Source organism: Danio rerio, chromosome 5 (assembly GCF_049306965.1).
Source record: "Danio rerio strain Tuebingen ecotype United States chromosome 5, GRCz12tu, whole genome shotgun sequence".
Lineage (NCBI taxonomy): Eukaryota > Metazoa > Chordata > Actinopteri > Cypriniformes > Danionidae > Danio > Danio rerio.
This window is the reverse complement of record NC_133180.1, coordinates 31,315,911-31,333,727: the sequence shown is the minus strand read 5'-3', so window position 1 is coordinate 31,333,727 and position 17,817 is coordinate 31,315,911. Positions and strand designations below refer to the sequence as shown.

Sequence of the window (17,817 nt, the reverse complement as noted above, 5' to 3'; positions counted from 1 at the left end):
CATAAGGGTAAAAGCAGTATCTATAACTATTGCACATCTAAAGGAGGTGTGTGTAATACTGTCACACATGACTAATGCACACATCATACTACTACACATCTTCTAAAAAATGCAGGTCAGTACCTTAAAATATTAAAGTATATTTGCTTTGGCACTTACGTTGTCCCATTTTATGTTAGCAGTAATTACCAGTGCAAATAAATCAGTCAATAAGGATAGTGCCAAACCAATAACAGTCTGTAAATATTTGTAGCTAGTACAAATTATTTTGAAAATGTCAAAAGTGACGTTTGAAATATTTTCAACCTAAAATACTGTGCATTCTTTTTCTGCCACTCCCATCGATAACAAACGAATGACGTTTGCTTCAAGTCTGCAACACCCAATCCAGTCCAACTGGCCTTAGTTCATACATTCAGATCAAACTCACCTCGTGACTGACTGTTACTACTATTTGTTTAGTGCGGCGAGCAGAGAACAAGAGCATTATGAAAAAGAGTTTCAAAGCAATAAATTTTACAATGAAACTACTGGTTGGTATACTACATATGCATCTAAACTACTTAAATAAAACATGCGCTAAATGTGATTGTTGTAAATTCAAATTCGCCACTTTTTAACCCAATATTACTTAAAGAATGAAAGCATGATCGTAAAAATTAAAATTAGCTTAATGGGCAAACAAAAATGGGCAATTATTAACAAACAGTGGTTTCAGGGTAACTAATGCAAATGTCCTTCAGCTCCCCCAGCTAATGGCCAATCTGTTTATGTGTATAAAAACAGATAGCTTTTCTTGTTTAAGTTTCATCCTGGATGGCCCTGCTTTGTACTACAATTCATTCATTCTCAACTGTACCTTTTTTTCTTCGATGTCTTTCACTCCACCCCCATCCCTCCCTTCCTCTCTCACTCTCTCTCTCTCTCTCAAGACTCCTGGCTCAACCTGTTTATCTGAGCTGGGCTGTGCTTTAATCTGTCTCTCTCTCTGTCTCCCCCCTTCCTCTCTCTCTCTCTCCACCACAGTACAAAGGGGAGGGCTTTGCTTCCTTTAATTAATAACCTGTGGAATTCAGAAACCCAAGGCTGTCTGTAGTAAAACACCAGCCACGTAGCATTTGGCTTCTCTTTCTCTCTCGGAAACATTTCAGACGTTGTTTTTTTTTATTGGGAGTAAAAACATGGCTGAGCAAATGTCTCCAGACTACTTCAACTGTCCTCTATGTACGGAGCTCCTGAGGGACCCGGTGGCAATTCCCTGTGGGCACAGCTTCTGCATGGACTGTATCAGTGGATACTGGAACGAGGCTGACTACACCGGCATCTACATTTGTCCCCAGTGTCGGATCACGTTCACCCAGAGACCCGTTCTCAGGCCGAATGCCACTCTCACCAAAGTTGCAGAGAAGATCAAGAAGACCGGCTTAAACTTAACGCCTCCAAGTAATGGAAGCTGTGCTGGGCCTGGGGACGTTCCCTGTGACTTCTGCACTGGACAAAAGCTCAAGGCGGTCAAGTCCTGCCTTAATTGCCTTGCTTCTTATTGCGAAAAGCACCTGAAGCCCCACTATGAGTCTGCCACCTTCAAGAGGCACAAGCTGGTGGATGAGCTGGGGAATCTGGACCGTAAGATCTGCCCTCAGCACCAGAAGAGCCTGGAGTTGTTCTGTCGCACTGACCAGATGTGTATTTGCGCCATCTGTACTGTCAGCGAGCACAAGGGACATGACATAGTGTCAGCCGAAGCAGAAAGAGGGGAAAAACAGGTAAGGAAAACATAGCGCTTGAGTAAACTTCACTGAGGTTACTATGAGGCTAAAGCTGAGGCTGTGGGGTTTAAAGCTTTTTCTGTTTTGTTTTAAGTGTATGACAATACTGATTACCTAGAATGTTTTATAAAAGGTGAAAGAAGTCAAAAAGTCAAAAGACATGGAGACACACTTCATAACCGGTTCTGTGCTATCGCAAACACGCTGGTACAGATCATGACAAAAAAAACTGATGAGGAAATATGGAAAAGATAGGGAGGAGATTGTGATTAGTGTGTATGCTGGAGGTTTTTTAGTCATGCACTAAGTTTCCAAGTTGTGGGAGTCACAAAAAGGGTGTGTTGCTTTCTAAAGGACAACTGAGAGGTTATATATTACATAACAACTACTGTCCTTACCTGAAAAAAATCAGTTATTTTGTTGAAAAAATGAATTGTTATGATCAACAAGGGATGGGAAGCGGGGTAGGTCTGGATTCTGGTGTTGGGAGAGGCAAGGAATGTGAATTTGAGAAAATCAGGCGGGAGCTTACGGACCAACCCCAACCTCCCTCTGCGCTACGAGCTAGAAAAATAGCACACTGCTTTTTGTACCTTGACCCAAAGTCATCATAAACCTCAGCAGATGAGTATAGCTAAAAGGATAAGAACAACAATCTCATGAAACTTGAGTTTCACAAAAAAAAAAAAAAAAAGGATATATAAAATAACTGAGGAAACTGATGACACACACAACACTGAAACTATTAATAGATACAGGCCAGATGTTTACAGTTCCATCAGTACATTGCTGCACTGAATGGAAGGAAGACCTTCAAAGGCTTAAGTTTTAAAAGCTTTTCCTTCGATTCATTAGCCCTGACTGAGCTTGAGACGAGGAGGGAGCACTTAATGTGTTTCTGTACAGTTTTGACTAAACAGTCACAGCTGCCGTTCAGATAAAGTAATTATATCTGTAATCTAATGCTTATCACATACACTAATTGCCATTGGTTTGTTTGTTCTGCTAAATGCAGGGAATCCCAGATTTAAGCCCTCATGTCCCATGGCACACACCAAACACACACGCACACACAGAATTTTATTCACCCCCTCCCCAGATTCTCCACATTCCTTCAAGCTTATCTTGAAGAATGGTTCGGTGAGCTTGGCAAGGGGCTGCTCAGAAGCCCCCCTCCTCTTTCCCTAAAGAATCAAGCGTGTGCACCTTGAAATGTCTCTTCGGTGAGCAGACCCAGCTAGTTTTACATTCCTGGCGTGATTAACATTCCCCTCTCTTTTTAAAGATAAAGGTGTCCAAGTGAAGCAGGTTCTTCAAATTCTAGCAAAAAGAGTAAACATAGAATTAACATGAAGATCTGTGACGTGAGAGCATGTATATTATATAACAAAGATGACGATCGATAACAAGAAATATTTTATCTATGTCAACAAACACTAAGCTATGATTTCTTTTGATTTCATGAACAGAAACTTCTTGGAGTGTCCCAAGCAGAGATCAAACAGAAATGTCAGCAGAGGACCAAAGAACTGGAGGAGCTGAAGACAGCGGTGGACTCTCTCAAAGTAGGTTTCTCATATCAAAGTCAGACTGTAACATACTGCTTCATCTGAGCAAAGGTTACACAGCACAACGCCTTTTATCTGTTAAGTCAGTGTGTAACTGTTTCAATCTGGGAAAGCAAACAGTCCTTGAAAGTGGCAATAAGCGTACTTTTGTTCTTCATGAGGTCATCTAGATGGCCGTTCATTAGATACAAGCTGATACATGGTGTATTCAGCTGACTTCAGCAGTCGCTTGAGTAATTTTAATGAGCTGTAAATGTTATCTAGAAGTTCTTGCAAAACTGGTGCACTAAAATGTAGAGGCATAAACTAGTGGAGGAATGAACTGACAAGAATGGCTGATATTTTTTTTTTTTTTACAGGGCTCTGCACAAAGAGCAATGGCCGAAAGCAAGAAGATGTTTGACGAGATGATCACATCTATCGAGAGGATGAGGTCAGAGGTCACCAAAATGATCAACATCAATGAAAGGGCTGCATTCAGTCAGGCGGAGGGACTGATGGAGCGACTGGAGCAGGAGATAGATGAACTCAAGAAGAAAGAAACTGGGCTTAAACAGCTTTACAGCACAGAGGATCATATCCACTTCTTACAGGTACTTCACCTACTTCTGATCTCTTTACTTTAATAGCGAGTTAAAAAAAAGAGCAAGTAGAAAAAGTCTACTCAATATAGAGTACATTACTTTATACATTTAAGTAAGGTTTAATAGACTTAACTATAATATTTTGATTATTTGATCAAATTAAATAAATGTTATTGCAAAAGTGTAAAATATAGCCTCCCTTTTTAAATATTTCCTAATGATGTTTAACAGAGCAAGGATATTTCACAGTATGTCTGATAATTTTTTTTTTCTTATTAATATTTCAGCTAAAATAAAAGCAGTTTTTGATTTTTAAACCATTTTAAGGTCAAAATTATTAGCCCCTTTAAGCTATATATTTTTTCTATAGTCTACAGAAAAAAAAAACATGTTATAATAACTTGCCGAATTAACCTAGCCTGCCTACTGAAGCCTTTAAATGTTTCTTTAAGGGGTATAGAAGTTTCTTGAAAAATATCTAGTAAAACACGATTTACTGTCATCATTGCAAAGATAAAATAAAACAGTTATTAGAAATGAGTTATTAAAACTATTATGTTTAGAAATGTGTTGAAAAAAAAAATCTGCTCTCCGGTAAACAAAAATTGGGGTAAAATATAAACAGGGGGCAAATAATTCTGACTTGAGCTGTGTACTGTTTATAGCTTAGCATTAACATTCTGAATATATTATCAATAATTTTCATGCTGTAAAAATACTAAATACTACATAAAACTGCTCTTATATTTTTTGGGTGACAGTTCACCCAAAACTGAAAATTCTGCCATTACTAGAGGCATCTTACAACTTCCCTAGAGTTAAACAGTTGAGTATTACTATGTTTGAATTATTTCAGTCGACCAATGAGTTTCGATAATGGTATAATAATAAGTGCATCACTCATTAGTCAAAACCCTGTTTGAATTTCATCCTTCTGTTGAACACAAAGGAAAATATTTTCAAATAATGCTGCAAACATTTAACCATTGACATCCATAGTATTTGTTTTTCTACAACTGGAGGTCAATGGTTACAAGTTTATTTTGTCTTCAACAACAAAAACATCATCTAATGAATATCTAAATGCACTTGAGGCTGAGTAAACAGTGAATAAATGTTATTTAAATGTTATTTTTTGGGTGACCTGTCCCTTTTAGACAGAGGTTATTATTACATATGGCATAAAAACATAAAAAATATTTGGCTCTAAGATGTTGCACAATAGTTTCAAAGGCATCCGATAAACCGTAATCCTTAGAAATCAAGAATTCCAACCAGGGATTCTGCAGGTTTCACCTTAAATCTTAAATTGAAGACTTTTAAATACATTTTTAAGACCCTTATGAATTAAATTTTAGACTCATAAAGGGCCAAAGGCTAAGGATTTTTTTTTTTTAAATGGAGCAGATTGGAGAATGATTTTTATTTGCTCTATGAAAAAATATTATAATTTAATATTTTACAATAATAAATGAATAATAAAAAATTTAAATATGAGATATTTCTTTAAAAAAAACTAATGTTTTAAATAATGTAAAAATTAAGCTTGTATCCATACACGTTTTTACAACATATACTTTCTTTAAAATATATAAAAATAAATAAATAAACAAATGCTTTAAAAGTTTTAAAAAGCATAATAATATAAATGTATGCACACCAATCGGTTCACGTCAGTGTCCTTAGCAGTAAACACATGGAGCGCTTTTAAACAAATGTTATTATAGGGAAAATAATTAAACCATTATGATAAAGAGTTAATAATTACCTTTTTGAATAAAAAGTTTAAAGTATTATTGAGATGGATTGTTGGTGATTATATGGGTTTTGGCCAGATTGGGTAGCAATACATGAACAAAAGAAAAGTAAGACTTTAGTAAGTCAATGCACTGCACAATCTGACTTTTCTCTATCTCTTTTTTTTAACCAGAACTTCAATTATCTCTGCACCCCGACTGATGACGGCTTCATACCACGAGTGACTCTGAATCCAGATTTCTCGTTCAGCTCAGCCAGGAAAGCTGTGGCTGAGATCAAAGAGAGGCTGGAGGAGCTGGGCAGAGACGAACTGCGAAAAATCTCAAAATCAGGTCAGGAACACAATGCACTGCACATCAGGTACTGGAGGAGTTGCCGGGTGAAGCTGCCCTTCTTGCTGATCTGAACACACTGGCCTCTAATTTATATGAACTTAGTTGTTAAAGTTGCAGAAGTGAACTCAGTTTGCCTCTAAAGAGCTACACTGTGCACTATAGTTACAGCATATCAGCACATATAATTTCTACTGTCTGGCATTGTAAAATAACTACAATTAAATAGATCTGTCTTTAATCATGATAATTCAATCTTTTCATTGCCAAGTGCGCATGATTTTGCAGTACACTCTTAAGTGAGCAAGGCAGTCATGTGATTAGAGAGTGTAAACAGGGTTTAGAGTTCCGCTACTCTGTTTCCAATTCACTGAGCAAAGTTCAAGTGATAAACAAAAGAGCTGTTCTGATTGGATGATGTAGCCAGCAAACAGTTCTATTATTAGAGTTGGAAAACAATAGGATTTAGTGATTTATGTAGAGCTGCTGTCATAAATCTTGCACTTCATGTTTAAAAAAACAAGAACGTAATGTCAATTTTGTTTTCCTGATGTGTTCTTTTTACCACAGTAAATGAAGTACCAGTTTACACTGTGGAGAATCGCACCAAGGAGAAGACTGCCAGAGGTAAGATATAAATTATATTCCTACTTGTATGTGATTGGGGCAAATATAAGCTATAGACCATTTCAATGTGGTCATCTCACTGGCCTATAAACATTTCCTGCTTGTAATCAAACAATTTTATAACTGTAACAAAAAGCACTTTTAATTTTTGTTTTGTTTGAAAATCAGCAATCTTCACTTCCTGATAAAGATAAGGTTAAAATGTTACGGGTAACTGTAAAAGCACATGTTTTTTTATTAAAGATGTCTTTTACACTAATAAAGGCTGGATATATTATAAAACAAAACCCCTAATATTATTTTATATCATACAAATATTAAATAACTGTTGTTTGTTTAAATACATTTTGACAATGGCATTCTGAATTTTTAACAGCAAAAAACAAATGTAAATATCTGACTCTAAATGTTTGGATTGTAGTACACATAGTGTGTGGTATAATGAAATGTGTGTTCCTTTTTGTTCAGCTAAAGAAATTCATACAGTGGACAGTTCGCCTCCTGTAGAACCTAAGACCAGATCTGAGTTTCTGAAATGTAAGTACATACAGTGGAAAAATTATGATTTTACATTTTTAAAATTCTATATGTTTGTCTACATCAGGGGTGCCCAAAGTTTTTTCTTATAAAGGGCCAACAAACCAAACTTGATAGAGGGCTGTAGGCTGAATATATACTAAACCATATTTATTCAATTTGCCAAGGGCAATTTCATAATGTATTTGGTAATATTTAAAAATATTTTTCTTTAAATCATTAACTAATACAGTATCGTTTTAACGTTTTATAATGAACTTATTGCAGTAAAAACATAAACAATTCCATTTATAACACAAGGGATTTCAATGCTGAAAACACTAGTTGAGCTGCTTCTGCCTTTACCTTGATTTGCTCGCAGATGTCTTGTACATTGTCCTATATCTGTCAAGTGACAGTATTTATATTTTAAAAGTCTGATTCCTTTACAACATTTAATTAAATCGTTTAATTTCAGTAGGCTTTTTTGTAGCTCAGCAATAAAACAAAGAACAAAAGGTTGTTAAATTCAAAACGACAATCTCCATCAAAGTGAATTCGCCCCAACCACCTCCCCATCATTCACCCTCTCTATTCAGATGGGATGGTGGGACAAATCAAAGGTTACAATGGGCCAACTTTGGTCTATTCCCGACTTTGGGCATCTCACCATTATCTTAAATCTGTTAAAAAGGACATATTGTTATGCATGCTCATTATTGCTATTTTTACATTTAAATAATTTAACCAAGAACCAAGTTAACGATTAATAATCTAATATGTGTTACATATAGATATTTTTTTTCAAAAAGTATTCATTATGATGCCTGAACTGACAGTATTAAGAGTTTAGTTTTATAATTATTCAGATGAATTACAATAGAATATTGGCCATTTATTGCTTATTAGCCACATCATGAAAATAATCATTATCTTATCTGTATTGATTATAGTTTTGAATACTTTTTCAAGTCAAATAACTGTTTTCCTGACATTACTCACAATAACATCGTGTATTTTGAAGACATGCACAATATAATATAAAGGCCAACACATTAAATCAATCTTTCATGCTCCTCTACAGACTACTGTCAGCTGAAATTAGACTCACACACGGCACATAAGGAGCTGTACTTATCTGAAGGAGGCAAGAAGGTAATTCGCACCCGGGACCTGCAGCCGTACTCTGACAACCAAGATCGCTTCGATAGCTTTGCTCAAGTTCTGTGTCGTGAGGGTCTGTCTGGTGGCCGCTACTACTGGGAAGTGGAGTGGAGTGGGGAATTCTCCATCGGAGTGGCCTATCGGGGCATTAGCCGTAAAGGTAAAGGCTCCTTGTGTTTGCTGGGCTACAACGATAAGTCCTGGAGCCTCCTCTGCTCTGACACTGGGTACTCGGCCTGGCATAACAGGGCAGACAAGGCTGTTAGTGGCCCTCACTCTTCCAGAATAGGTGTCTTCCTGGACCACTCCGCAGGGGTTTTGTCCTTCTACAGTATCGGTGATACTATGACACGTCTGTATCGCTTCGAGACCACATTCACCGAGCCCCTCTATCCTGGGTTTGGTGTTGGAACGTCAGTCAAGATCTGCCAATTGAAATGAACACTGCATGAGATGTGTGCTTTTTTATTATTAAGAAACTAAAGTGATGAACTGACATTTTTGATCTTTGTTGAATGATTTTGTATTTGTTTTTTTTACTCTGGCTTTAATGTTGAATGTCATTCGTAAGCTGTCGTTTAAATAATTTTAACAGGTTCAGGAAGGATTAAATAACTTTTCAGCAATGACGCTATACACAAACTGTGTACTTTTCTCTTAAATGAAGGCATGATTGATGGACATTCTTTCCCAAGTTGATCAAATCTTTTTCAGTTGACTATTGTAATAAAATCTCACCATGTGTGTATCCAAATGCAAGACCTATTGTTATTGTAAAGCAACATTATTCAGCAATGACTTCATATTTCAATAAAGTTGTTATACATATTGTTCGCTAAAGAAATAATATTTTTTGTGAAATAATTGTTGTCATACATTTGTTAGTAAACATGATCATGTTTTTGCTGCTGTGTTTACAAAATTAACAAAAAAGCTATACATTGTATCCTAAGAAAGAAAATTACATTATTTTAATGCACAATAGATGAAAACACATCTCAATAGCAAAGCTTATGTGATTTTCACATTTTGCATAAACGTTTTTGTTCTTTCACTGTGGTGAATTGAATAATTTCATTCATTCATTTTCTTTTAGGCTTAGTTATTAATCTAGGGTCGCCACAACAGAATGAACCACGAACTTATGCAGTATATGTTTTACGCAGTGAAAGCCCTTGCAGCTGCAACCTATCTCTGGGGAACACCGATAAACTCTTTTTCACACACACATACACTAAGGACAATTTCAGCCTACCCAATTCACATGTACCACATGTCTTTGGACTTGTGGGGGAAACCAGAGCACCCGAAGGAAACCCATGCAAACGTGGGGAGAACGTGCAGTGTGAACATGAATATGATGCCACAAGCTTGGCACACCTGTCTTTGGGATTTTTTGCCCACTCTTCTTTGCAGTACCTCTCAAGCTCTATCAGGTTGGATGGGAAGCAGCCATCTACAGCCATTTTCAGATCTCTCCAGAGATGTTTTTTTTCCAAACGTAGCGCCTGGCATTCAATGCAAAGGGTTCAAATTTAGTGTCATCGGTCCAGATAATTTTCTCTCTTATGATCTGTGAGTTTTTCAGATGCCTTGTGGCAAATCCCAGGTGGGGAGCGTCTTCCGTCAGGCCACTATACCATACAGGCCTGATTGGTGGATTGCTGCACTAATGGTTGTCCTTCTGTAAGGCTCTACTCTCTCCACAAAAGAACGCTGGAGCTCAGACAGAGTGACCATCAGGTTATTGATCACCTCCCTGACTAAGGACCTTCCCCCCTGATCACTCAGCTTAGATGGCGGCCAGCTCTAGAAAGAGTCCTGGTGGTTCCAAACTTCTTCCACTTGTGATGGAGGCCACTGTGCTCATTGACATTTTCAGAGCAGCAGAAATGTTTCTGTAACCTTCCCCAGTTATGTGCCTCAAGACAATCTTGTCTCTGAGGTCTACAGACAATTCCTTTGTCTTCATGCTTAGTTTGTGCTTTGTCAACCATGGGACCTTATATAGACAGGTGTATGCCTTTTCAAATCATGTTCAATCAACTGAATTTACCACAGGTGAACTCCAGTTAAGCTGCTGAAACATTTCAAGAATGATCGGTGGAAACAGAATGTAACGGAGCTCAATTTAGAGCTTTACAGCAAAGGCTATGAATATTTGTGCACATGTGATTTTTTAGCTTTTTTATTTTTATTAATTTTGCAACAATTTCAAAAAACCTTTCTTTACATTGTCATTATGGGGTGTTGTGTGTAGAGTTTTTAGAAAATTTAATCTATTTTGGAATAAGGTTGTAACTTAAAAAATGTGGAAAAGGGGAAGCGCTATGAATACTTTCCAGATGCACTATAAATGAGCAAAATTATCCCACATAGAAAAACTTCTCTTGGCCAGTAATTAAGCTATTCAAGGTCTTAATTACTAAGGTGGGTGTACTCAAAACTTCCAGACAAACTGTCATTCCTCCAGAACCAATTTTAGTGACCCCTGGTATAGTGTTGGACATTAACTGTATGTTATGCAGACATTCAGGTTTTTAGCCTTTAATATTAATTAAGATGGACATAAATTCTCTCGTCCAAAACCTTCCTAAAATATTCAGAAAAATACAACAAACCAAAAGACCAAAATTCCAACACAACTAAAAACTCAACGATTTACTAGCATTCATTTTGAATGTTCATTTCACCCAATAAAAAAAAAAAAATCACACACTGATAAGACGTTTGGAGGTCAGTGGTCACTGTCTTGTTGACCAGTGTGCGTGTAAAACAGGTTTTTTCAGTAAAAAAAAAAAAGATGTTTATTTTGAGAATTAGTTGTAAGCTGCTAAACAATTCTGTGGGTGAGCGTGTTTATACTGCAGCAGTGAGCAATGAATCATACAGCTGATATGAACGAGTTTTCTCAACATTTTTTCAAAGAACTTCACACTTTTATAGTTTTTCTAGGGTAAAGTTTTTTTCCTTGAAACTAGCTACGTGTGGTTTAGGTAGGCCTACTATGAACGAGGTCTTTGGATAATTTCACATTGTCATAGTTTATGCTAGCAGCTCTGTGTTAACTTACCTATTTAGTTGTTAAACCTGCTTTCCTTGGCCGTACAGGTGTTGTGTTTGCAGATGACTTTACTGAAGACAAAAATGTGCGGAATTCGCTCAATTCACAGGCATGTCGGATTTGAAACAGATGTGTGCTGTCCTCATGTGGCTGTTAGAGGAAACACAACTCCCACACTTCAGACATAAAGCAACCTTTTATGATTAAGTTTCAAAAACTAAAACTGGTTTAGAAAAACCTGAAAAAATATACTTGTAAAAAGTCTGCCAATACTTAAAAGGTCAAACATACATGTCCCTTGTTAAACAAGTTGTAATATTATGCCTTTGTTTTTTTTCTAACTTTTATACCCTGATCTTATGTTTGTTAAGTTAGAAAAACGAACTCATATTTTGCTAGCTACTTCATATTTCCAACTATGTCGTTTTTAAGCGAATTTAGCGAGTTTTTAGCGAGTTTAGCTTTTTGGCGAATCTGCAGGTTTAAACTCTAGCATCATTGCCTTGGAAACGAGATGTTTATGTCAGCCATAAGTTAGCTTTAGCTCATTGTACGCTTTATGTAACGTTAGCTGCTTGTCGATGTCTGTTAAAATGTCGCTTTGATTTGACGCTTTATTTATTTGTCTTTTTTAACGTATACGCAGTAGAAATGTTAATTTAATAACAGAAGATAGCGTTATCTCGTTTGCTAAGCAGAATAGTATTTTTGCCTTGCTTCTATCGTTAACGTACTTCACCATGTTTAAGGTGAAAATATTATTAATTGGACCAAGCGAGGTAAGCAGTTTGATTGTCAGTAAAATGCGGTGTATGATTAATTCACTGTTCATCACTGATTGATATATTTTACTGTCAGTGTGGGAAAACAGCATTGGCCAATTTTCTCTCCGATACAACGGAATCAATCGGAGCTGATTACAGCCCAACACAAGGCGTTAGGTGGGTTGATTTAAAGAACTTATATATATATAGAAATAATATATTTATAAGTACACTATACATTTACTATAACGTTAGTTATCTGTGGTGTATTGTAGTATAATATACTCTATAGTTAAAGAAATCTGAAAATCTGAAATCTTCTATCTATCTATCTATCTATCTATCTATATATATATATATATATATATATATACATAGTTGAAGTCAGAATTATTCTCCCCCCTTTGAATTTTCTTTCTTTTTCAAATATTTCCCAAATGACGTTTAATAGAGCAAGGAAATTATCACAGTGTGTCTGATGAAATTTTCTTCTAGAGAAAGTCTAATTTGTTTTATTTTGACTAGAATGAAAGCAGTTAATAATAATAATAATAATAATAAAAACATTTTAAGGTTAAAATGATTAGCCCCTTTATTCTGTATTTTTTTCCAAGTCTACAGAACAAACCATCGTTATACAATAACTTGCCTAATTACCCTAACCTGCCTAGTTAACCTAATTAATTAACCTAGTTAAGCCTCAAAATGTCACTTTAAGCTGTATAGAAGTGTTTTGAACAATATCTAGTAAAATATTATATACTGTCATCATGGCAAAGATAAATAAAATCAGTTATTAGAAATTAGTTATTAAAACTATTGTTTAGAAATTTGTTGAAAAAATCTTCTCTCCATTAAACATAAATTGGGGGAAAATAAACTGTGGGGGGCTATTAATTCAGGAGGGCTAATAATTCTTACTTCAACTGTACACAGTTTTGTTGTTACTAGACACTCAAATATTAATTCTCCATCTTCAGGATTCTTGAGTTTGAATCACACAATTTACATAATGGCAACAAAAGTTCATCATGTGATGTGGAACTGTGGGATTGTGCGGGAGATTTTAAGTAAGTGGACTAAATATTAACCACTTTGCTCAATCAAAGTTGTTCATTTTTTTCCTTTGGTGAATTCATTCAGTATTGTATGTGCACAGGTTTGAATCATGCTGGCCAGCTTTGATGAAAGACTCCAATGGGGTAGCTGTTGTATTTAACCCAGATGTGCCCAGTCATCTAAAGGAAATTGAGACCTGGTACTCTGCATTCATCTCATCACAAGGGCTGCTGGAGGGCCAGTGTTTACTCATAGCACATCATAAACCAGGGAGTGGGGCTGACACGAACCGTCCATCATTAGGTAACTTCCACTATAGTAGATAACATTTAAAGTGGATCAAAAAAAGTTTTTCAAAATCATCCCAAAACAAGAATAGTTGTTGTTCAATAGCTTTAGGACAACTTTGATAAAAGGTTTTGATCCACTTTAGATGTTGACTATTGTATCTTTATAGCATCAGTTCTTTTAACGTGTCTAGGAAAAAAGATTGATTAAATAAACTATAATTAAATACATTAATGAATGATTGACTTAAGAAATTATCATTACATTAAATAAATTAATGATTGATTGAATAAAGAAAGATACTTTTGTAAACCTCTGGGCACCTCATCATATACATTATTTGTTGGACGCATGACATTATGTATCCATTATGAATATGACATTATTATAATGTATTTTCTTTGCAGCTCCACAGTTAAACAAACTGCCTCTCATTCACTCAAACCTTGAGGAAGAGCCTGAAGAGGTCCGACAGGAGTTCAACAAATACTTGGGAAAAGTTATGCGGATGCTATCAGAAAGCCAAGAACGTGAAGAGATGTCAATTATAACATAATACACATTTTGTACTTTATGTATATTAGATAAGTCTATACATGAAAAAAAATTATGTTAGTCCTCTGTTCGCCAATTATATTGTCAAAATGTGATCACGATTCAATTTATTATACAATCGCATTAAAATCACCTTGATTTAAGAGTAAAGGAAAGATTCTGTATCCTTCAATAAGGGCTCTCTTTGAAATCGCTAAACTAGTGTAAAAATTGGAAAATGCATGGATTCTACTTTAAATAGATCTACGATTGACAACCACAAAGCTTAAACGTTATTGTTAATTCACTGTACCGTTATACAGTGGCAAATATGTCCACTGGAAGTAAAGAACCTCAAAAGGGTGATATTTCGTTAATAATATTCATTTATTTCGTTCCTGGATTCCAAGAATCTGATAAAGAAAACAGACAAAGCTCAGCCAAGAGAACAAGCAAGCAGGACAGTCCACATTTATACATCATAGCCAATGAGGCCTCTCTTCCCAATGATCTCCCCGATGTAGAACCACATCAGAACTTCTGTGGCCACAAGACCATTCCTCACAGCATCCTGTGGCAAATAAAGGAAACATTACATGAATATTCTTGGAACTCTCATTGATACAATTTACAAAAAAGAGAATTAAAAAGAAAAGAACAGCTTAAATAATACCCTGTGAAAAACTGAATGTTCAGTTTGATAAGTGAAAAGAGCACAGAATAGTACAGTGCATTAATATTAAACTGAACTGAATTAAGCTTAACTTTAGCAGTGACATTTATACTAAACTGCACTGTATCAGTTTTAATTTAACTCTAACTACACAACCAGTATTCTGCCACTACTTCTGCCTGGCTGATATGCTGGAATGCTTATACAATCTGATATACGGTTATGGCTTTTTATCCTTTCTTCATCCATGTAAAGATGTTTTGGTACAATCTACATTGTACAGTGCTAGAAAAATAAAGAGAAATTTTATATAATAGATAAAAAGCTTTGATTTACAAGAAAGTAAGAAACTAGCAAGTGCTTCAGTTGGTCTTATGAAGTTGACTTTTAGACTTAGTGTTAGGGAGAACCTGCCTGTCATTGCACATATGGAGCATATTTCTTTAAATGCAGCAAATAAAGGTAAATTTAAGACTATTTAAAGACCAAGTAAATAGCATTTACAGAGTTATTTGATAGGAACACGTCTACATGTTCTGTACATGAAATATATAGAATTTAGACAAATTTATAACAAAAAAAGGTGTATTAGCAATACTGTTTGTTTGAATAATTTTGCTCCCAAATGCCAAACACTTTTGATCACACTGCAAAATAATTTAATACATAACTATATATACATAACTATATATATATATATATATATATATATATATATATATATATATATATATATATATATATAATAATTTTGTTTATGGTTTCAACATCTACACGTTCTTCAATCAATATCCTTTATCATATCAAGTAAATATATGTTGATTTAAAATGTTTTTGAAGAATATTATACATTACATTTACAAATTGAGATACATGGAACATCTTATGCTTGTAAACCTTATGAAGTTAAACCTTTCTGCTCTGATTTAGGACTTTTTAAATTCTTAAAATGTAGAAAGGCAAATTAATTCTTCTACTAAGATAATACCTGTAACTTGCTAAAAAATTCCAAACATGGTGGCTAACACTAACATTTCCAAAACATTGAGCACAATCTTGAGATTTAAACATTTTAAAAAGGATAGTCTACCCCAAATCAAAAATTTACTAAGTTTCTTCTTTTGAACACAAAAAAAGAAGCTATTTTGAAGAAAGTTGAAAACCTGTAAACCCACTGATGTTTATAGTAGGAAAAACATATACTATGGAAGACAATGATTACAGGTTTTCAGCTCTCTTCATGACATTTTTGTGTTGAACAGAAGAAACTCAGGTTTGGAACAAGTGAAGAGAGTACATGACAATTTAACATTTTTGGGTAAAGCTAAAAGATCTTGAACGCGATTATGCACCTCAGACTAATTACAAAATACATTTTAACAAATATTTTATGCCAATTTCCCAGTGATGGGTTGCAGCTGGAAGGGCATCCGCTGCATGAAACATATGCTGGATAAATTGGTCGTTCATTCCGCTGTGGCGACCCCAGATTAATAAAGGGACTAACCCGAAAAGAAAATTAATTTTATGCCAACACAGTCGTATGATAAATTAATGTAAAACTGAATTTTAAAGAATCCAGTTCATACTAACCCTGACTGTTGTCTGACCGACCCGTCCTGACTGAAAGGCCTTGAGCATGTCCTGGAAGCCGCTGATGGCCTTGGGAATCTCGGCAGGGGTTGGAGGCACCAGCTCCACACGGGCGTAATACCAGAATGTGGCTAGCCGGGGCTTGGAGTAGTTGACTGCGGCTAGAGAAAGATCAATATACACGTTAATAACCGAGAAAAATACAGACTCTTATTTATAACGAGAACATCACAAATTCAATAAGAACAAAGTAACTCGACAGTTTGATTAGAATGCATATTCACACAATGACATTTGTCCACTGCTCCGAACTGACAGCATTAGCATATCGCTGCGCGCATACAAAATGAACAGTGACACACTAAACAAAATACTAAAGCGATAACGCAATTGTTTGCGTTTTCATTTGCACAAGCATATCACCACTTTAATTGTGTGTATAATAATTGTAGTGTTTGTCTGATTTCACGCGCGAAATATTTTACGCGGCCTAACCTTAATCTAACAGCAGCGGAAACCAGAAACACTCAACTCTAAAGAGTAAATGTTCTCTACCTCATAGATAAAAAGCACATTTTTCTTACCTCCGACAAGTGTTGGCACTTTAGCCACGAGTTTCTGCACCGCCTGTGCCATGATTTCTGTGACTGAAGGTTTTTTAGCCGCTTCTCTCCACAAACCGGGGGCCCTTCAATGAATGTCACCTCCAGCGAAGGACCCTTCATTCGAGGAGACAAAATATATGCCTGACGGAAATTCCGAACATCCGTATAATTACATGTCTGTTGTTTAAATAAGAATATTTATGTAGCTGGTATCTGCTAATGTTGAACAAAACAGTACTGTTTATGAAAGCAGTTTTGTGAATCCCAACTAAAAACTGAAATATTATATTCAATAAGTATAAATAAAGAGGGCATAAAATGGCCGACTAAAATGTTACTGTACGAATACTAAAGGGGACAAACGGAATACAAATGTAAATAAATGTTTGTTGTTATATTAAAGATTCAGATATAGTCAAAATGTATTCCTGACATAGGACCCCCCCCCCCCCAAAAAAGGCTATAAAACAATAGAAAAATAAGCAAATAATTACATGAAATTAAAAATATTTTTGTAAAGATATACTAAACCCAATGTCAGCAAAGTCAATAGGTTTTAGTCCAATGCATTAATACCAACAAGCATTTTCAGAAATATAATATACTCTCACCGGCCACTTCTATTCTATCTGCTCGCAAATTTCAAATCAGCCAACTACATGTCAGCAACTCAATTTAGGCATGTAGACATGGTCAAGAATACTTGGCGCAGTTCAAACAGAGCATCAGAATGAGGAAGAAAGATGATTTAAGTGACTTTGAACGTGGCATGGTTGTTAGGGCCAGACGGGCTGGTCTGAGTATTTCAGAAACTGCTGATTTATTGGGATTTTCACACACAACCATCTCTAGTGTTTACAGAGAATGATCAGAAATAGAGAAAATATCCAGTGAGTGGCAGTTCTGTGGGCACAAATGC

The 17,817-nt window shown here is 35.6% G+C and overlaps 3 protein-coding genes across 4 annotated transcripts; 2 read left to right on the top strand and 1 right to left on the bottom strand.

Moving 5' to 3' along the window:
- Nucleotides 1-1,057: 1,057 nt before the first annotated feature.
- On the top strand, nt 1,058-9,158 carry ftr82 (finTRIM family, member 82). The gene is given in 7 exon segments (NM_001075103.1): nt 1,058-1,766; nt 3,239-3,334; nt 3,697-3,930; nt 5,852-6,011; nt 6,582-6,638; nt 7,107-7,175; nt 8,239-9,158. Coding segments are annotated over 7 exon segments (1,722 nt in total). The 5' UTR covers nt 1,058-1,181; the 3' UTR covers nt 8,760-9,158.
- Nucleotides 9,159-11,893: 2,735 nt separating this feature from the next.
- Nucleotides 11,894-14,440, top strand: ift22 (intraflagellar transport 22 homolog (Chlamydomonas)). Of its 2 annotated transcripts, NM_001017884.1 has the most exon segments (5): nt 11,897-12,161; nt 12,241-12,323; nt 13,127-13,216; nt 13,306-13,508; nt 13,901-14,194. In NM_001017884.1, coding segments are annotated over 5 exon segments (564 nt in total). In that variant the 5' UTR covers nt 11,897-12,122; the 3' UTR covers nt 14,050-14,194.
- Nucleotides 14,396-16,965, bottom strand: atp5l (ATP synthase, H+ transporting, mitochondrial F0 complex, subunit g). Its single transcript, NM_199757.1, has 3 exons — nt 16,878-16,965; nt 16,294-16,454; nt 14,396-14,598 (listed from the first exon to the last, which is right to left on the bottom strand). The coding sequence occupies exons 1-3, from the start codon at nt 16,927-16,929 to the stop codon at nt 14,500-14,502; spliced, it is 312 nt and encodes a 103-aa protein (NP_956051.1). The 5' UTR covers nt 16,930-16,965; the 3' UTR covers nt 14,396-14,499.
- Between the last annotated feature and the right edge of the window lie 852 nt (nt 16,966-17,817).

Bases quoted from the DNA above. Each gene is read 5' to 3' on its own strand.
- atp5l (NM_199757.1), bottom strand. From the start codon at position 16,929: ATGGCACAGGCGGTGCAGAAACTCGTGGCTAAAGTGCCAACACTTGTC. The intron at 16,455-16,877 runs GTAAGAAAAATG...ATCTTTCTCTAG, and splicing joins AGTGCCAACACTTGTCGGAG to CCGCAGTCAACTACTCCAAG. The intron at 14,599-16,293 runs GTTAGTATGAAC...TATTTGCCACAG, and splicing joins TCGGTCAGACAACAGTCAGG to GATGCTGTGAGGAATGGTCT.
- ift22 (XM_068221173.2), top strand. From the start codon at position 12,123: ATGTTTAAGGTGAAAATATTATTAATTGGACCAAGCGAG. The intron at 12,324-13,305 runs GTGGGTTGATTT...GTATGTGCACAG, and splicing joins AGCCCAACACAAGGCGTTAG to GTTTGAATCATGCTGGCCAG. The intron at 13,509-13,900 runs GTAACTTCCACT...TTTTCTTTGCAG, and splicing joins CACGAACCGTCCATCATTAG to CTCCACAGTTAAACAAACTG.